The sequence below is a fragment of the Pseudonaja textilis genome, chromosome 5 (genome assembly GCF_049901715.1).
Source record: "Pseudonaja textilis isolate UNSWEBS1 chromosome 5, rPseTex1.2, whole genome shotgun sequence".
Lineage (NCBI taxonomy): Eukaryota > Metazoa > Chordata > Lepidosauria > Squamata > Elapidae > Pseudonaja > Pseudonaja textilis.
In genome coordinates, this window is record NC_141994.1 from 72,478,085 (window position 1) to 72,499,443 (window position 21,359).

Genomic DNA, 21,359 nt, shown 5'->3' on the forward strand with positions numbered 1-21,359 from the left:
ACAGTTATAAAAGTTAAGCTAGCTAGGGATAGGGGTGTATTGCAAAGCCGAGCGTGCTGACCCAGAAACTGGGAGATGGTGAATTCTAGTTCCACCTTAGGCATGAAAGCCGGCTGGGTGACTTTTGGGCCTATCACCATTGATTGTGTCAGGGCCAAGAATCAACACCACACTTTAAATTCCAGTGAAGCTAATTTATCACTCTTCGCCTGTATCTAGTCAACTACAGGGAATCCTTGAGTTACAAATGGAATGGAGTCTGCCCATTCCATTCGTAGCATGAGGATTTGTGGGAGTGAATCTCGTAACTTGAAGGGGATCACTCCCTCCTTTCGCCCACACATTTGCAAATTGAATCTGAGGCTTATTACCCTGTTTCTCCAACAATACGGCCTCCCCCAATAGGAAGTCCCAGCATGTTTTATAGGCATGAAATGAAATTAAGCCCCTCCCCCCCAAATTAAGGCCTATATTAAAACATGCGAAATGGGGGGGGAATGGTGAGGGGGCTTGCCGTTAGGAAGTACTTTTGTTGCACACCCGGATATGGTGCTTGCCTGCGTTGACCCCGATACGAAGTGCCCCACCAACGCCGAGGTCAATATCCAAGCTGTCGCTGCCCACCTGCCCAAAGATGCAGGGCGGGGGGGATTAAGTCACCCCTGAAAAGACAGCCTAGTCATTTTTTCTGAGCTCAAAAAAAAAAAAATAAGACCTGGCCTTATTATATGAGAAACACGGTAAGTGCACATGAGGTATTTCAGGGTGGGGAAGGCCATGGAGGGCCTAGTGTTGGAACAGGCCACCTGCCTAAGACCACCAAGGCCTCCCCGACCCTCTGAAATACCTCATACTCCCCACAGTTGCTTCCCCCCTCCCGACCTGCCGCACTGGATCACTTAACTTTGTGAAGATCTACCAACCAATCTCCTCTCCAGCCTCTCAGCCATGTGCGCCACTCTGCAATTCTGTTTGGGCCTCCACAGGCCTCATGAGGCAGGTTGCCAGCCGAAATGGAGCTTCTGAGAGGGGAATCTGGCCTTCCAAGGCTCCGTTTGGCCCTCCGTAAGCCTCCCCCAGCCTGTTGCAGGCTGAACCTGGTCCCAGGAAGCTCCATTTCAGCCGGCAATGCACAGGACGAATGTTGCAGAATCTGTAGTTGTTCATAAGTTTCATAGTTTTGGGACTTGTTCGCGAATGCTAGGGAGTGCTTATTGTGTAATTTTGAATGTTTGCTAAGGGAACACTCGTAACTCGGGGATTACCTGTAATGGTCAGTACTAAATTGGCTCTATGTTGGAAGTCATTTTTTACTTGGAAGCTTTGAGGCTGCCACATTTAGTGCCTGGGAATTTGGGAGGGAGGCTTTTGTAGTGGGGTAGAACGCTAGACACAACAACATTCTTTCTCAGAGAGTCAAGGACATGTTGCCCTCCACCTGGAGGGGAGTGACTGGGGGTGGGCGAGATGACTGTCCCCTGTTGGGACGAAGATTTAATCAGGCCATGTGATGGACTGACGGGTGCAAGGGATGGATCTTGGATTTGTCTTTTGGAAAGGGAAAACTGGAACTCTCGGGTTTGGGTTTTCCCAGATGTGCCAATACGACAACTCTAATAAAATGGAACGTTGAGGAATTGTTTATCTTGGAGTTTATTGGTTTTAAGTTGGTTCGTTGGAACGCTGACACTCTACATTAGAGTCAACAGAATTGGAGAGACTTGGACTGCTTGTGGGAACATCATGACTCCAGACTGATTCCGCTCTTGACTCCGTCGCCAGCCTTCTCCTACAGCTGGGATCTTAAGAAATCCCTTAACTCACTATGGACCCTTAAAGTAACCATATGATGTCCATGGAGATTTTCAATCATCCAGATCATGGCTATCCCAAAGGTACTTTTTCCAAAAAAAAAAGCAACTGGATTTTCTTGTTGTTGTTTTCCCCTCGAAAACGTTTCACTTCTCATCCGAGAAGCTTGGATGAGGAAATCTATGGAGATCCTCAGCCATCCAGGTCAAGGTTGTCCCAAAGGTGCTTTTTCAAAAGGCAACTGGACTTTGTTTTTTTCTTGAAGACATTTCGCTTCTTACCCAAGAAGTTTCTTCCGCTCTAGCTAAAAGTTATCTGAAGAAGTTTCTTCAGTTCGAACGGAAGAAGTTTCTTGGAGGAGAAGCGAAACATCTTCAAGAAAAAAACCAAAAACAAAATCCAGTTGCTTTTACAAAAAAGCTCCTTGGGGACATGATGAAGAAACTTCCTGGATGAGAAGCGAAACGTTTTCAAAGAGAAAAAAAAACAACCCCAAGAAAATCCAGTTGCTTTTTTGGAAAAAAAATACCTTTGGAATAAGGATACAATGACGCTTTCTGAAGGTCCTGCATCACTAGGAGACTAATACCCTGTTTCCCCGAAAATGCGACCTACCCTGAAAGTAAGTCCTAGCTTGAGTTTTACATGCATGCCTAATATAAGCCCTAGTTAACATTCCACCCACTCCAGAGTGCATGGATAAAAATGAAGTTAGGGTGGGGATGGGGGAGAGGTAGTAGTAGCGGCTGCCCTACTACTTACCTTTGGACAGTTGTAGCCAGGCCTTGCACACCCTGATACCTGCCTTATCGACCCATTTCTTCTGCAGCAGGCAAGGCTGGCCAGGCTTCCCTGAAGGCCTCTGGAGCTGAGAACAAAACTCTGGATCGATCCAGAGCTCTGTTACCAGTTGCAGAGGCCTTCAATTACGCAGAAGAAGAAGTTCCTGAAGGCCTCTGACAGCGAAAAGGAGGCCGGGGGTGACACACACACACACACACACACACGTGAAGTTAGTCAATGGATGACATCCCCCCCCAAAAATAAGACCTGGTACCTGTTTTGGTGGCAAAACAATTCTAAGACAGGGTCTTATTTCGGAGGAAACACGGTAGTAGAGTCACACTCAAGAGCTACACTCTTCGACTTTGCACAGAGGTGAATTTGAGATCTTCGTGAGGGGTGACTTGGGGACGCCTCTTAGTCTGAATCTTCTCCCGGACTTTGGGGCAGCTCTTGACCCAGAGGCATGAAAAGGAGAAGCGGAGAGGAAGACATTTCCGTGGCCAGATTCCTTCCCCTCTTCCTTGCTGGAGGAATATTATGCATTTTCCCCCCACCCCCGACCCCTTCAAGTGCCTGATTAAATTTGACATTTGAAAATAGAACTTTGTGCCAAAATGAGTACGGCACTTCTGAGTATTTTAATTAAGATGTTTAATTCCCATCAAACCTTGATAGTTCTCTTCCTTTCTCCCCCCCTACGTCCCCCACACCTTCCACCATCCTGATTTTTAAGGGTGATCCCTCGTCAACTTCTGAAATTTCCGAAACCTGTACTTAACCTTTAATCGTCGTTCCATTTACATAGGAGTTCAAGCCTGATTAACAACTTTCTAAAGTTCAAGAGTTTTTGGAGTACATGCAAGTAAGAGGGGTTTTTTTTGGGGTGGTGGGGACATTAAGCAGCGGCATTTAATGAAGCCGAACGGCCGATAACGTTACCATCTTAGCTCTTGTGAGATGTCTCAAGTAATTAGTTGGAAAGCTGAAGAACATGAAATATACATTATCCAGGAGTTAAACCGCCGTGCTGCTGTTTCAATGCGCTGCTGCTCTCCTGTGCTTGTTGTGGTTCGCCGGCAGCAGGTGCGGACGGCCGAGGTCTCGGAGAGCGAGGACTCAGATGAGGGGGTCTGTGTGCGATGCAGGGACGGGGCCAGGACCACCAGGGAGTGGAGTGCTGCCTTTGGAGATTGTGGAGGCTGGCAGCAGTGAGGAAGAGCACCCCGAGGAGCCTGTGTCAATCCTGCATGCGTGCAGGGCTCCTCGAAAGAGCAGGAAAGAGCAGCTGCAGCAGCACGGGCGACTCGGGAGGAAGCCTGCAAGTTAATGGCCCCTCCCTTAAGAGACACAAGCCAGCTGAGAAGCCGCAGCTCTTTGCAGACGGCAAAGACGTTTGATACTTGAGCCTGGTGGACCTTAGGAATATCTTGAGTTGGTGTTTGGAGACTCTTTGATTGATTGTTGGAAACTTTAACCTGTTGCTCTTGGCAGCCTTGCCAAAACTTAGCCAGGCTTTTCCTTATCGGAGCTAATGAGTTGGAAGGCGCCTTTTTATCTGCGAGAAGAAACAGGATCCGTAAAATGACACAGTCAAAGGGGGTGCTGTCCCCTTTTGTCTTGTGTTTCCTCTCTTGGAACCAGGTTTGGGTCAGAACAGGGCTACTTGATCGTGGGGCATTTTTTTTATTTTTTTATTTTTGGGGGGTTTCGCATAGTATCAAGCAGTGTTGGGATGCTGCCGGTTCGGGCAGCCCCTGTCTATCCTGTCCCTTTATTTCCTGTTTTGTAGCTCATCTCAATCACGTGGCACAGCTGATTCCCCCAGACACCCGCCTCGCTGTTCTACTTACCGTTGCTGACTTGGAAGGTAAACCGCTGAGCTTCTCAATGCTCCCCACTGGACCCAAGCAATCCAAACCACTTGAAAATAGCCACAAAGTCAGCAACTTCGTGCTCTTACCTACCACCTATGTTAAAAGACTGCTTGCCTTCCCTTGCGAATGACGAGATAAGGCTTTGTGGATCTGGGGGGGGGAAGTTAAATTTACCTTACTTGCAGCTGCTGCACAAGGATTCTAGGCTAGGTCCTCTCTTGACTCCCTCATTCCAGCCTCGCTGGCCATTTCCCAACATGCCACAACCAATATCGTTCAAAATATTGAACATCAGGGCACGGGGAGCCCCTCCTCCGCCCCCACGAAGAATGAAATATTTTGGGGAATGCTAAAAAGAGGCAGAATAGAACAATAGCAGTAGCCCTTAGACTTATATACTGCTTTATAGTGCTTTACAGTTTTCTCTAAGCGGTTGATAGAGTCAACCTCTTGCCCCCAACAATCTGGGTCCTCATTTTACCCACCTCAGAAGGACAGAAGGCTGACTCAACCTTGAGCCTAGAGAGATTTGAACTGTCAAATTGCAGGCAGTCAGCAGAAGTAGCCTGAAGTACTGCACTATAAGCACTGCGCTACCATGGCTCATTGTATTATATTTCCCCAAAGGAGAAATGGAGAAAACATGTTCTTAAAAGGCAGAAAGCAGCCCCCAGTCTTTTCTTAATCGCCCACAGCAGATGCTTACTTAAGGAGCCCGCTTAAGGAGATAAAGAGCTTATCGAAAGAGGGAGCCAGCTATCTAGAGGTCTCCGTTCATAAGCAAAGCAAACACAGAAGCCCATTCAAGACAGGATATTTCGAAGCTCATAAAAGCCGAGTGGTAGGATTAGAACAAGCAGCTTCTCACCCGAGATCCAACAAAGGACGAAAACCATTAGCCACAACAGGAATTGCCCAAACACAAAGCCCATTTTGCACAAATCCCCAAACTTCAAAAAGAGAGAACCATCTAAGAACCCTTCCTCTTACCCAGTTGGTTGTTCAGCTGCCCCAGAGCCCCAAACCTTGGTCCTCAATCAATGGGCCTTCTTTCCAATCGGCCTCTAGCCTCCATTTTAATTCCAGCGTCCTTCTCTCAGCTTGCAACTGAGCCAGATGGATTTTCCCTTCCAACGATGGGAAACTTCATTTCAGCATAATCCTTCCATAAGGATAGGAAGTCAGCGCCTCGGAGAGACCGATCGATCGTCCAAGTCTCAACTCCTGGTTTAGAGTCCTGATAGGTTTCTTGAGCGGATCCTTTCTGCGTCGAGAGGAGGTTTTTGGCTACAAGTAAAGACGTTTGATGCATAAATGAAGTGAACATACGAGAGAAGGCATAGTGTGGTGGAATGTAGTCTGGATTCCCAGGAGGGAGGGGTTGCATTCCAGAGGAGCAGGAGACAACACAGTTTAACTAGTTTGTGTGGGAGAAATGATGGCTTCTCCCTAGGATTATTTTTTTACAGAGTATGTAATGAATAGTGCAAGTAGCCTTCTTTATGAGATCTTTGACGGCCTCTGAGCTTAGGGGCTTTCTTGCAGACGTTTCATTACCCAGCTAGGCAACATCATCAGTGCTAGAAGCAGAGATGGCATTCAGCAGGCTCTGACCGGTTCTGGAGAACCGGAAGTGGAGATTTTGAGTAGTTCGGAGAACAGGCCAATCCTACCTCGCACTGCGCCCGCCAACCCCATTTACTCTCTTCCTCCCATCGAATCCCAGCTGATCGGCTGGGTCTTCTTTGGTTACCTTGCACAGGAGAACGGAGCTGGAAAGCAGGTTAGTGGGGTGGGGAGTGAATGGGATTTTGTAGTAATATCCTTCCCCTGCCACACCCACCAAGCCACACCCACAGAACTGGTAGTAAAAAGTTTTGAATCCCACCACTGGCTAGAAGGGAGTCGGTTTGCCCTTCCTTCCTTCCTTCCTTCCTTCCTTCCTTCCTTCCTTCCTTCCTTCCTTCCTTCCTTCCCTTTCTCTCTTCCCCTCCCTCTCCCTCTCCCTCTCTCTCTTTCTCAGAGATACAAATGAAGGTATCCATCCATTGTGGTGCTACAGGGTTTCCAAACTTCCCATTCATTCCCACACACACAGAAACCTGGGTGTCTCTCGGTCATCGTATGGCCCACATGAAGCCTAAAGCTTGGAAGTAACTCCGAAGATTTTCGACAGCAGGCAGATATCTCATTTAATTTAATTTTACTCATCTGTTCTCTAAGCTTTGGTGATGTCTGATTAAAAAAAAACAACAACCTGCAAGAATTTGGAGACAGGAATACCAACCTTATTCTAGTATTTCTGGGACGAGTAGTTTTCTACTTTATCTTTGGATAAATTGGGAATAAAAAAAGAATATAGTGGTGAGAATTTTTGACTGTGCTATTTTTAAGATGACAGAGGAAAAAAAAAAAGGTACAGTCGGCATTTTCTGTTTTCTATTCCTTCCAAATTTCCTTTCCTTTTCAAACTTGCCAAAACATCACACACATGATTTTCTTTCAAACCTAGCTACTGTCTATGTATGTGAATCAGTAGGACTGCTTGTCAGTGGGTGATGGCACTAAGAATTGACTCTGGAAGGCTTTTGAAAAAATATTGCAATGTATTTAACAAATCGACTCTTTTTTTAAAACCAAAGCGGAATGGATTATTTCTGTATTCTATATCTTGGAGGAAAATGGTTGATATTTTTACGTTATTTTATTATTATTATTATTTTATTTATGTTTTTAAAATTTTATTTTATTATTTCATGTCACGTCACTTCACATCATTTTATTTTTGTTTTATTTTTTTTAATTTAATTTAATTATTTTTTTCATTAGCCCATCTCCTCTGTAAGGCGACTCTGCAGTCTAGCTAGTTTTCCTCCTGGCTCAAGTTTGTCCAATTGTTGACCTTTTGTTTTGTTCTCTAAATGGATTGATGTGGACAACCGATGGGGGAAAAAAAATTGAAAGTAAATATCAACGATATTAATTTTCACCAAACCTTCCAAGGCCTGCTTGTCCTGCCTGGCTTTAGAGATTGGTTAGCTAGTCACTGTTAAAACACTAAATGTAAAATATCAAAAAGACATCAATGCTGCCTACCCTAGAGTTAAAAGGTAAAGAAGATTCAGAGTATTACGCGGTATGGGAAAATGGGTATAAGTGGATGGACAATAGGAATAAAAATTGTAGAGATAAGAAAGTATTGAAATGTATACGAGTAATTAGAAATGTGTAGAAATGTGTATTTGTAACAAAGATGCCTCAGTACTGTTAAAGATGTTTGAGATGTGTTAAGAAAAAAGGCAATAAAAATATATTTTTAAAAAAAGACATACCGTATTTCCCCATGTATAAGCCACCCCTTTTTTCCAAAATTTTCAAGCCCAAAAAGTGAGGGGTGGCATATACAAAGCAGGTACACTTTTATACGTGAAAAATGCATAAAATAATAAAGTAGGAATAAACTGGTTTTCCAGCAGTATGCTATACTTTTTGTAAAATTGTACGTGATGATACGATTACGAGTGCGAGTACGCGATAGAAATGCATACGCTAGGCATCGGCCTGAATGCTTCGTTCCTACTCTCGTTCCGATGCGTAGATTGCTAGCGTCGCCGCACCGCTTTCGGCGTCATGACCGAAGTTGTAGATCTAGGCGTCGAATTTTGTTTCTTTGTAAATTTTCTTTCTTCATAACTTGTTTCTCTAATAAAATATTTTTCAAAACTTCACAGTCCAAAAATTGGGGGTGGCTTATACAAAGGGGTGCTTATACATGGGAAATACGGTAAATGCTGTCCACTATGGTGTCCTTCTGGGCTGGCTGCAGAGTTTAGGGTGGATGGCACTGTCCAGCCAATCCTTGACTTACAGCCATTCATTTAAGTGACCATTCAAATTTAAAATGGCACTGAAAAAAGGGACTTATGACCATTTTTGACCCATGGTGGCGCAGTGGTTAAAATATAGTATTGCAGGCTACTTCTGCTGCCTGCGGGCTGCCTGCAATTTGACAGTTCGAATCTCACCAGGCTCTGGGTTGACTCAGCCTTCCATCCTTCCGAGGTGGGTAAAAGGAGGACCCAGATTGTTAGGGGCAATAGGCTGACTCTGTAAACGACTTAGAGAGGGCTGGAAAGCACTATAAAGCAGTGTATAAGTCTACCGCTATTTTTCATACTTAACTTCGTTGCAGAATCCCAGTGGTCACGTGATCAAAATTTTTGGAACTTGTACTTACGACAGTTGCCATGTCCCGTGGTTGCGTGATCTCATTTTACGACCATCTGACGAGCCGCATCAATGGGGGAAGGAAAGATTCACTGAACTGTGTGGCTAATCTCACAACTGCAGCGATTCACTGAACAACCGTGGCAAGAATAAGTTGTCACCTGGGGCTGGACTCACTTAACAACCGTCAGCCATGGTCATAGATCAGGGACTATCTGTACTATCTTTTGGGATTCACCAAAGGGGATCACGTGACTCCCAGGGACGTTGCAACCATCATAAGTACGACGAGTCAGTTGCTAATCCTCTGGATTTGGATCATGCGGCCATGGGAATGCAGCGACGGTCGTAAGTGAGAAAAACGGTCCTCAGTCTCGTTGTAACTTTGAACGGTCACTAAGTGAATGGTCGAAAGTCGAGGGCTACGTACTCTAGCCAGGGGTCCCCAACCTTTTGGACCTCAGGGACCACCAAACTCATCATTTTAAATCCTGCGGATCAGAGACCCTGGGAAAATCCCCCCAAAAGTCTGCAGGAAAATCCCCCACCCTATTTTCCTACTGATCGGTCGTTCTTTATTTGGGATCGCAGGATACCATTTCCAGCTCCGTTCTCAAGGGGAGAGAGAGAGAGAGACTTTTGGCTTCATGCAAGGAAAGCAGCAGAAGCAGCAGAAGTCTTTCTTGCTCTCCTCCAAACTCCACCAGAAAGGAGTCTTTGTGAGACTTTTTGTGCCGGCACAACCTCTTAGAGCAGGCGGCCCTGCAGGGTCCCAAAGATTCATTTCTGGCAGAGTTTGGGGGTGAGAAAGAAAGAAAGATTTTTTGCCGCCAAAAGCAGAAGAAGAAAGAAGCGGAAAGAAGCAGCCCGGTGGCCAGGCCAGGCGGGTGGGGTGCTTGGGGCAAGTTCCCCCCTCCGCCCTTTCCCCCTCTCCCCTCACTACCTCGCGTTGTTTGCAAAGCAAGTGACGCGCAAACCTTGTGTTCCCGTGGACCATGTGTGCAGCGCAGCCTCGTGTTCCCGCATAGCACGGTTTAATTGCTTTAGGGATTGCTTGTGGGGGTGTGTGATATTTCTCTGTGGACCACCAAAATTTTGCAGACCGCCAGTGGTCCCCGCCCCACTGGTTGGCGACCACTGCTCTAGCAGGTGTCCTATCAAAGGAATACCGCAGAATTTCACAGAGGGGAAAAGGTTCGGGTTTTGCCAGTTGCAAACCTCATTCCTGCCTCCCACTTTTGCAACGCCCGCAAATGTTGGTAGCTCTATGCAAATCAAGCAATTAGTGTTGACGATGAATAGCGTGGAGCCAGTCTGGATATTCCTGCCATTAGCCAAGCAGCCCTTCCTTCGAGGTTTGTTTGTCTGCTGAAAAAAAAACTTCTCCTTTTGTCCTTGCATGGTAATAAGCTCTGAACAGATGATGGCACTTGAGGACGAGACAGACAAAAAAGTAATAATCATCATAAGAATGCTAGAGCTATTAAACTGAATTCCTCGGAAACGTTTAAGAGACAATTGGCAGGACAAAACGGTAGGCCAAGAAACTACGTATATGTCTATCTATAGACGTCTGAAGTAACCCAAAGCTCATTTTTTTTTTTCCAGTAAGAAAAACTGCCTGGAGAGGTTTTTTGGAATGCCTGTTGCATTGGAGGAAGTAGGGCAGAATAACAGAGGTGGAAGGGACCTTTTGAGATCTTCTAGTCTAACCCTTTGCGAAAGCAGGAGACCCTATACCATTCCAGACCAATCGTTCTCCAAACTCTTCTTAAAAGCTTCCAGTGTTGGAGAATTCACAACTTCTCAAAGCAAGGCACCGCCGGGAAATTTTTTCCTTCGTTCTAGGTTGCTGGGCAAGGATGTACACGCAGGGCTTCTGAATGAAGAAACTAGGTTTGTTTTGGAGCAGAACAGTAAAAAAAAAAAAAAAAAACCCAGTCTAATCAAAGTCCCACCAAGAAAACCTCCGCCATCCTTGACAGCTGAAGTCACTTGGATATAAACAGAGAGACAGTCCCATTCCCCTCTAAGCACTGATGTTACCTTGTTGGGTCATGAAATGTCCCAACCAAACTCAGAGAGACTCAAAGACCCCACACTCGTCCTCGTTTTCTTGCAGACATTTCATGACCCAACTAGGTAGTATCATCAGTGTTAGAAGAGGTTGGGTTGTGCAGGGAGGAGGAGGGGGCAGACTCTGGAATCCTCGGTGCTCTCTCTACTATTACTATGACCAGCCCCAAGTATAATCTCGTTGCAATAATCCAGGTGTTCGATATCACGTCCATGCCATTTCCCCCTCTCCTCCTTCTCTCCACAAACTCCACTCCCTTCTAACACAGATGATGCTACCTAGTTGGATCACAAAGAGTGCAAGAAAGCAACCCAGGTTAGAAAAGCACCAAGGAGCCCACAGAGCCATTTTTAACTATGACTTAAGGGTGGTAGCATGCTGTCCGAAGGCGCGATTTGATTGTCGGGGCTTCCTGGCCTACATACAGATCTACCATCCTGGCCTTAACCTTCTAAGCCAGCCTAGAAGCCTCGGTTGCAAAGGAAGAGTGCCTGAAAATGGAGGGGAAGGAGGCCAGGATTACTTTGCAAGGCTTGTTTCTGGCTTGTTTAATAAATCATGGCTGCTACAAATGTTGGATTAGTATGAACGCAACTGTTGGCTTGTCACTCAAGGGATGAATGGCTGGAGGTCATAGAAGGACGTTCTGTTTTTTTTTTTTCCTCCAGGCTTTGAAATAGTGCTGGAGTGGAGCATCTCCTGCTAATCTTCCTTTGTTCTGTTCTATAAATTATAAATTATAAAATCTCTATGAATTATGTAAAAACCGAGATATTCTATGCACTAAGGTTTCATTTAAAAAAAAAAAAATTACTTTATTTTATTATTTATATTTTTTTGCAGGGCTGATAACGCCGCGGCAGTCAGAAGCCGCTCTGAGCGTCATGTACAGTTTACACCTTTTGTAAAGTTGGGGTAAAACACACACAAACCTAAAATACACACGACTCGTTTAAGTTTTGTTTTCATGCTGATTTCTCTCCCCCTCCCCCCCGTCTTAAAATAACAGAGGAATAGCAAATAATAAATGGGAAGGAACCAGGGGTGGCTATTCTTATCAATCATTCATATGGCACGCCTAATGTGCAGGAAAGCTTTTGTTTTCTCATATGGATTTCTTTCGTCCTCAATTTTTTTTAAAAAGAAACAACAATAACAAGAGTTGGAAGGGACCTTGGGAGGTCTTCTAGTCCAACCCCCTTGGTTCAGCAGGAGACCCTATACCATTTCATACAAATGGATGTCCAATCTGTTCTTAAAACTTCCAGTGATGGAGAAGGAAGAATGGAAGGAAGGAAGGAAAGGAAGGAAAGTAGGAAGGAAGGAAGGAAGGAAGGAAGGAAAGTAGGAAGGAAGGTGAGGGAGGGAAGGAAGGAAGGTGAGGGAAGGAAGGAAGGAAGGAAAAAAAGGAAGGAAGGTGAGGGAAGGAAGGAAGGAAGGAAGGAAGGAAGGAAGGAAGGAAGGAAGGAAGGAAGGAAGGAAAAAAAGTAGGAAGGAAGGTGAGGGAGGGAAGGAAGGAAGGTGAGGAAGGAAGGAAGGAAGGAAAAAAAGGAAGGAAGGTGAGGGAAGGAAGGAAGGAAGGAATGAAGGAAGGAAGGAAAAAAGGAAGGAAGGGAAGGTGAGGGAGGGAAGGAAGGAAGGAAGGAAGGAAGGAAGGAAGGAAGGAAGGAAGGAAGGTGAGGGAGGGAAGGAAGGAAGGTGAGGAAGGAAGGAAGGAAGGAAAAAGGAAAAAGGAAGGAAGGAAGGAAGGAAGGAAGGAAGGGAAGGAAGGAAGGAAGGAAGGAAGGATAACAGAGTTGAGAAGGGACCTCAGAGGTCTCCTACTCCAACACACACACCCCGCTCAAGCAGGAAATCCTACATTATTTCAGACAAATGACCGTCCCGTTTCTTCTTGAAAACCTTCAGTGCTGGAGCACCCACTTCTGGTGGCAAGGAGTTCCACTGATTAATTGTTTTCACTGTCAGAAGTTCTAGGTTGGATCTCCCTATAATGATCTTCCATTGGTTACTTCTTACCCTGCCCTCCGATGCTTTGGAGAATAGATGAACCTTTTGCTGTGTGACAACCTGTCAGATATTGGAAGACTGTTTATGCCACTCTTAATCCTCTTCCCCTAATCCACTTCCTCCTTCTTCCTCCCTATCTCCATTCCTTCCTTCTCCTACTCCTCTTCCTCCTTCTCTTCTTCCCTTCCTCCTACCCTCCCTTCCTTTCTCCTCTCCTTCCTCCTCCTCCTCTTCTCCATCCTTCCTTGTTCCTTCCTTCGATCCGTCCTTCTTTCCTCCTCCTCTTCCTCTTCCTCCCTTCTTTTCTCCTCCTTCTCTTCCTCCTTCTCTTCTTCCCTCCCTTTCTCCCTTTCTCCCTTCCTCCTCCTCCTGCTCCTTCCTTCCTTCCTTCCTTCCTTCCTTCCTTCCTTCCTTCCTTCCTTCCTTCCTTCAAAAAAGGAATGTTCTGCCAGGAATTGGTTGACTTAGATGTCCAACCTCTGACTTATTTCCAGAATTTGAACACAGTTACTAGTTAATGGATACTATTTCATCATTCTGATATCATAAATCAACAATAAAAGATACGACTTGGAAATCACGCACCTTTTAATCGCAACCAGTGGGATGGTTTGAAGGTGCTCTGATACCTGTCTTGCCCAAAACTGCACCCTCTTCCCTTGTCCTTGTCCAAATTTGGTTAGGGTCCATGTCCAACCGATTAGGGTTTTATGTGCTGATGGTCGTATTCAACCTTTTTTGCACAGAAAGTCAGAAGTCTTTGTTATAAATCGACGGGGCCCTATAGATTTTAACACCCCTCATAAATCTTCTTCTTTATGGATTGGATTAAGGTCAAAAAGGATTTTGATGGATGGCTTTGCCACAAATAATTAAACCTTGTAGAAGCCAATTCTCTTACCACTTTTCCATCTACAAGCAAACTAGTCTAATCTCTACAGCAAGTAACAAACAAATGGGTTTGCATAGTTGCAGACACCCAGCCTCTGCCTTTTACTCATCAAGTCCCAATAAGAATATAACAGATAACAGATAATCAGAGTTGGAAGGGACCTTGTAGGTCATCTAGTCCAACCCCCTGCCCAAGCAGGAGACCTTACACCATTTCTGACAGAGGGCAGTCCAATCTCTTCTTGAAAGTCTCAAGTGATGAAGCTCCCACAACCTTTGAAGGCAACTTCTGTTCCATTGGTTGATTCTTCTCACTGTCAGAAAGTTTCTCCTTATTTCCAGGTTGAATTTCTCCTTGACTAGTTTCCATCCATTATTCCTTCTCTGGCCTTCAGGTGCTTTGGAGCAGCGGTCGCCAACTGGTGGGCCGCGGCACACTGGTGGGCTGTGAGAAAATTTTGGTGGGCCGCAGAGAAATGTCACCTCCAGAGCACCCCCCCCCAAAGCAATTAATCCAGGCTGTGCAGAAACACAAACCTGTGCCGCCCACATGGCCCGAGGGAACCTGCCCCGCCCACTCACTCCTTACCTGGCAAACTTGCCTTTTAAATTTCTATTTTTCCTTTTTCCGACCATCATCTGTTCTTGTTGTGCGGGAGATTTAGATTAGCTAGGAAGCAGGAAATGGTTGGATTTCTTGCTTTCGAGATAGCCTTTATATCTTCGTTTCTACTTTTAGGTACAGCCAAACCTCCCTTAGGACTGAAGGTTTGCTTGCAAGCAAATTCAGTGCAGACTCACGGCAAGCAAATTTAAGAGACTGAGCTAGCCGATGGCAGATAGATAGATCACTGAATGATTCTGTGAGCAACTCAATCTGCCTGCTTTGCCTGATTTGGGGTAAAAGTTGCTCTTTTTTAAAATTAAAAAATCAGTATTTACATGCATGGTGTGTTGTGAGTTAATTTTGTGAGTTTGCTTGCAAGCAAATTTTATGTGACAGACTGAGCTAGCCAATGGCAAGATAGATAGATTTCTGAATGAATCTGTGATTCTGTGAGCAACTCAATCTGCCTGCCTGCTTGGCCCGATTTTGGGTAAAAGTTGCTCTTTTTTAATAAAACATTCAATATTTATATAAATATTTATAATATTTACATACGAGCCATGCCCAGCCAGTCACGTGACCACCCAAGCCGCACCCACAAATTAGGCCACACCCACAGAACCAGTTAGTGGTCCCTGGGATCTAAAATTATGAGTTTGGTGTCCCCGAGGTCCAAAAGGTTGGCGACCCCTGCTTTGGAGAATAGCTTGACCCCTTCCTCCTCTCTATGGCAGCCCCTCAAATATGGAAAGGCTGCTATCCTGTCTCCCCTGGTCCTTCTCTTCACTGGACTAACCAGGTCCAGCAATGGTTCATTGTATATTTTAGTCTCCAGTCCCCTCATCATCCTGGTTGTTCTTGTCTGTACTTTTTCTAGAACCTCAACATCTTTTTTTATAGTGTGGTGACCGAAACTGGATGCAGGACTCTGGGTGTGGCCTTATATGAATGGAGCACAGCCGATCTTTGACCTGCGGCCACAATTTGCGTGGCTAAACTGGACTCTTGTTTAAGTAAAGGTTGCCCCATTTGGCAACCTTTCTTGCAGTTGTTAAGGGAACTGCTGCAGGTGTGAAGTTAGGAACACGGTTGCAACGTGAATCTGCCCCTCCCCATTGGCCTTGCTGGTCAGGAGTTTGCAAAAGGGGATCAGGTGACCCCTGGACACTGCGACCGTCATAACTATAAGTCAGTTGCCAAGTATCTGAATTTTGATCACGTTTCCACGGGGATGGGATGGATTGGGACAGGAGATTGCTGGAAGGGACCTTGGAGCAGAGGTGGGTATTCAGCCGGTTCTGACCGGTTCTCGAGAACCGGTAGCGGAAATTTTGAGTTGTTCGGAGAACCGGCCAATTCCCCTTCTGACTGGCCCCGCCAACCCCATCTCTTCTCTGCCTCCCATCGAGTCCCAGCTGACCGGCTGGGTCTTCTTTGGCTGCCCTTCACAGGAGAACAGAGCTGGAAAGCAGGTTAGTGGGGTGAAGAGGGAAGGGGGATTTTGCAGTATATCCTTCCCCTGCCACGCCCACCAAGCCACACCCACAGAACCCGTAGTAAAAAAATTGGAACACCACTTCTGCCTAATCCAACCCGCTGCTCGAACAGGAGAATACTATTTCAGATAAGTGGCTGTTCAGTCTCCTCTTGAAAACCTCCGGGGATTTAGCACCTACAACCTCTGGTGGCCAGCTGTTCCACTGGTTAATTGTTCTCACTGTTAGGAAGCCTCTCCTTAATTCCAGGTTGCTTCTCTCCTTGATGAGTTTCACCCACCGTTTCTTGTCCTGCCGTCAGGTGCTTTGGAAAATAGGTTGACGCCCCTCTTCTTTGGGGCAGCCCCCCAAATATTGGAAGACTGCTCTCAGATGCCCCCTCGTCCTTCCTTTCTTTAGACTGGCCATGCTTAATTCCTGCAAGCCTTCTTCCTATGTTTTAGTCTCCAGGCCTTTCATTATCTTAGTTGCTCTTCTCTGCACCTTTTCCAAAGTCTCAACCTCTTTGTTTTAATGGGGCGACCAAAACTGGATGCCGTATTCCAGGTGGGGCCTTACTAAGGCTTTATAAAGCGGTAGTAATACATCATGGGGGTTTTGATTCTACCCCTGTGTTTATACAACCAAGGATGTATTAGTTTTATTTGTGGGGGGGGATGTAAGTTGTAAGTATGAAAAATTTGATTGTGAGGATTACCCGGGCAGCCACTTCTTGGAGCAAACAGGGCAGACTTGTGTAAATATTTCTAGATTGTATGTACTCCGTGAAGGATCTTAGCTTGCGATGGGTCTCTGCTAAAGCATCATGTATATATATAGTTTTGCTTGATGTTCTCTTTGGGTTCTTTGGTCTCCTGAACCTGGATTTTATTTACAGTCTTCCTGCCTCCCAATCCCTTTTGAATTTAATAAACAACCGTAAAAAGGGAAATAAGAAATGACGAAAAATATTCGATGAATAAACAAGGGGTTGAAAAATACAACGGAAGTGTTAGTTTCTCTATATCATTAGGTCGCCGTGAATGGCTGAATATATGACATTGCTTTACAAGACTAAAAAAAAAAAAATGTATTGAGCTCTTAAAATGAGCAGGATTATCAAGAAATAGGGCCAGCATGCTATAAAACTCACAGGGGAGATCTATAAACTGTAATAATTTCAATTCAGGTTACCAAGAATCTGTTCTGATTCAGATATCCTGTAAAATTGAATTATAGGTTCTTTAGATAGATAACACAGATAGATAGCTCCTTGGATGAGAAGGGAAAAGTCTTCAAAGAAAAAAACAAAATAAAACCAGGAAACGCAGTTGCTTCTTGAAAAAGCCCCTTTAGGATTTAACTCATCCCATCTTGCGATGTCCGATGTAGACTTTGTGTAAACTTTTGGTGACACATTCTTTTCGGGACTGGTACAGCAAATAGGTAAGACGCAGAGCAAAGCAAACCGCAAACATATTTCTTTTGCCTTAGATGAAGAAGAATAAAAATAGCAACCTCTTGGCCGCGAATAAATCTGAGATATTTATGGATACAAACCAGGTTATTGCTATTTAATTGCATTGCTTTTTATAAACAAAAACAACAACAAGCGATATTTTCAGCTTTGTCTGATGAGCAGCTTAATTCTTTTGGCCTGCTTGTTTCCTGTTAATTTGTTTAAATAAGAGTTGCACTTTGCTGTTCTGTTCCACTTGGTACTGTCAGGGCTGTTCTATTAGGTTAGGCGGTTTCCTTGCTGGGTGAAATATAATTAGCATTAATTCCTCCAGCTTCTTAGGAGACTGAGGTGTTGTCAGTGCCTTAATGTGCCTTAATCACAAACAACTCCTCCTCCTCCTCTCCTCCTCTTTCTCCTTCTCCTCCTTTTCCTCCTCCTCCTTCTATTCTTCTTCTTCTTCTTCTTCCTCCTCCTCCTCCTCCTCCTCCTCCTCCTCCTCCTTCTTCTTCTTCTTCCTTCTCCTCTTCTTCTTCTTCTTCTTCTTCTTCTTCTTCTTCTTCTTCTTCTTCTTCCTCCTCCTCCTCCTCCTCCTCCTCCTCCTCCTCCTCCTCCTCCTCCTCCTCCTCTTCCTCCTCCTCCTCCTCCTCCTCCTCTTCTTCTTCTTTCTCCTTCTCTCCTCCTCCTCCTTCTTCTTCTCTCTCCCTCCTCCTCTCCTCCTCCTATTCTTCTTCTTCTTCTTCCTCCTCCTCCTCCTCCTCCTCCTTCCCACATTCCTGTTCAGTTAAACTGTGATTTATTGGTAAAGCCTTTCAGAGATTTCATTGGGATAAAACTCTCCTTTTTTCCTCTTTTTTCTTCTTCCAGATGCTGCTGACAGAATACCTGGACATGAAAAACACACGAGCCCCTTCAGAGCCTTCAGCTCAGCTGAGCTATGCCAGCTCCGGGAGGGAGTTTGCGGCATTTTTTGCAAAAAAGAAACCTCAAAGGCCCAAGACCTCTTTGTTCAAGTATGTGCAGCTCTGTCTTTTTTTCACCCCCAAGTTGTGTTTTGTGTGGAAAATAGTCAGTGGTGGGTTTCCAAATATTTTCTTACTGGTTCTATGAGCAATCCTATGCAGAGGTGGTATTCAGCAGGTTCTGACCAGTTCTGGGGGAACCGGTAGTGGATATTTTGAGTAGTTTGGAGAACCGGTAGCGGAAATTTTGAGTAGTTTGGAGAACTGGTAGCGGATATTTTGAGTAGTTCGGAGAACCGGTAGTTGATATTTTGAGTAGTTCGGAGAACCAGTTGCGGAAATTTTTAGTAGTTTGGGGAACCAGCAAATGCCACCTCTGGCTTGCCTCACCCCATTCTATTCTCTGCCTCCCATTGAATCCCAGCTGATCGGCTGGGTCTTCTTTGGTTGCCCTGCACAGGAGAACGGAGCTGGAAAGTAGGTTAGTGAAGTGGGGAGAAAATGGGGGATTTTGCAGTAACCTTCCCCGGCCACGCCCACCAAGCCACGCCCACCTGTAGTACAAACGGGTAGTAAAAAAAATTGAATCCCACCACTGGTCCTATGCCCCCGCGCTTTGCGCAGAGCTCAAAGACCAACCTCTGTCCCAACCTTGGTGAGTGAGCTGAGCTGGTTTTTAGCTCAGTTGAGGCGTGGCAATCCGCTTTGCCGCATGAATCAGCTGAGCTAAAAAACAAGGGAATATAGGAGAGGTAACGGCAGGGGCGGTGGGGGCGGGGCCAACCGTTTTTTGCCGGTTCTGTGAACTAGTCAAAATTTCTGCTACCGGTACGCTAGAACCAGTCCGAACCAGCCAGTGGTATGTTTCAAATATTTTTTACCACCGGTTTGGTGGGCGTGGCTTGGTGAGTGCGCTTTGTGTGGGCGTGCCCACTTTGCGCCAGGCACGCGTGCCAAACACGCACTTTGCGCAGGCACAGAGGCGTTTTGAGTCACCTCCTGCAATCCTGCACGCTCCCTGATGCTTCAGCCGCTGCTGCGCGGCGATTGCCGTGCCGCGCAAAGCAGCTGCGCTTCAAAAGCAGGACATAACGGTTCGTAGGGGAGCCCCGACGGGCCAAACGCAGAGCATCGGTTTCATCGCCGCTACTGGCTCAGCAGAACCGGGCCAACCTGGTCGAATACCCACCCCCCGGAACCGGCTGAATACCACCTCTGAACTTAAGTTCTGAAGTCTTCCATGCTTCGTTCTGTTTTTTTGAGAGTCACTCCACAGGTACATTTGCTCTACAGCTAATCCTTGACTTGCGAACCGGAATTGAGCCCCCAATATTTTTGTTGCGAAGCGAGACGGCGGTTAAGTAAGCTTTGCCGCATTTTATGGCTTTTCTTGTCACGTCCGTTAAGCGAATCCCTGCAGTTGTTGAGTTAGGTTGTGTTGTGACTCCGAGATTCGAACCTGATCAGTCAGCAGATGTGGGTTCGAGTGGTGAAGAAGATCTGGCACTGAGATTCGAGCCTGCATCATTAAGTGACTTAGAGGGGAGTCAAGGAGAGGGAGAGGAGTTGGATCTGAGATATGAGCCTGATTTATTGGAGTCCACTCCCTCCCGTGAATCTACTTCCCTGATCGCACCTCAGGTGTTAACTGTTAATCAGGAAAGTGTGTCAGAGGCTTCAAGTGGTGATGAAACTGCCGGATGCTGGCTGGATGTCAGAACTAGGAGAAGATTGAGACATCAATCTCAATTAGAAAAGAGACATCCAGCGAAGGATTAATTAAGGAGACTGACACGCCCTCTCTCCGAGGATATAAGGGAGCGTACGAGTTCGTAATCTTTGCTGGAAAACAAAGTGGATTTTGCCTTGGAAAGAAGCGCGTCTGACTACAGCGTGGTGATTTACGAACTATACAGAATTGCCGGACAGAGTCTAGGAGGATTGCCAAAGGACTGTGATAACGGAGCAATTGAATCTTCTGTCTCTGGTTTTGTTTGCGTAAAGTATTTGAACTCTGTAACTTGAGATTGCCACCTGTGGATACAGGTGGGACAGAACAGGTTGTTAAGCGAATCTGGCTTCCCTGTGGATTTTGCTTGCCGGAAGGTCGCAAAAGGGGATCACGCGCCCCAGGGACACTGTGACCGTCATAAATAGGAATCAGTTGCTCGGCGACACCGCCTGTCTGTCTCCTGTTTACAGCACAGTCCTTTTAGCCGTTCCAAGAAGGCTCCACACCCATTTGCACCACTCAGGTGGCCCTGAGGACACAGATAAACCTCCAGGTGGCCTCAACGTCTCTCTAAAAGGAGGCAAATGACCAGCTGTCTGCAAAGAATATCAATCCTTTCATTTCCCCACCATCCAGTCAGAAGGTTCCACACCCATTTGCACCACTCAGGTGACCCTGAGGACACAGATAAACCTCCAGGTGGCCTCAACGACCCTCTAAAAGGATGCAAATGACCAGCTGTCTGCAAAGAATATCAATCCTTTCATTTCCCCACCATCCAGTCAGAGCTGAAGAAGCTTCTTGGAGGAGAAGCGAAACGTCTTCCAATAAAAACCAGAAAGCCCAGTTGACGCTTAAGAAAAAGCATTTTGGCGACACTATTGGAAAGACAAAAAGTCAAGCAGCGACTTGGATAAAGTCCTTTGGCTAAGATCTAACATAGATTTTGTTATAACAGCAGATTGAGTTGGAAAGGGACCTTGTAGGTCATCTAGTCCAACCCCCCGCCCAAACAGGAGACCCTACACCATTTCTGACAGGTGGGAGTCCAATCTCTTCTTGAAAGCATCCAGCGATGAAGCTCCCACAACTTCTGAATAACAGGATAATAACAAGTTAACCGAGGTTGGAAGGGACCTTGGAGGTCATCTAGTCCAACCCCCCGCTCAAGCAGGAAAACCTTAACCATTCCAGGCACATGGTTGTCCAGTCTCTTCTTGAAAACGTCCAGTGTTGGAGCATTCACGACTTCTGGAGGCAGGCAGTTCCACTGGTTAATTGTTCTCACTGTTAGGAAGTCTCTCCTTAATTCCAAGTTGCTTCTCTCCTTGATGGGTTTCCGCCCATTGTTTCTTGTTCTGCCCTCTGGTACCTTGGAGAGTAAGTTGAACCCCCCTCTTCCTTGTGACAGGATGCTATCCTGTCTCCCTTAAGCCTTCTCTTCATT

At 45.8% G+C, this 21,359-nt stretch overlaps 1 protein-coding gene across 1 annotated transcript in view; it reads left to right on the forward strand.

Annotated features, from left to right (window-relative positions):
- Positions 1 to 21,359, forward strand: part of EXOC4 (exocyst complex component 4) — a 367,177-nt gene that overhangs the window by 124,878 nt on the left and 220,940 nt on the right. Inside the window, exon 8 of the mRNA XM_087935338.1 lies at positions 18,086 to 18,231. Coding sequence (XP_087791464.1) covers positions 18,086 to 18,231 — 146 coding nt within the window. The remainder of the gene's footprint in view (positions 1 to 18,085; positions 18,232 to 21,359) is intronic.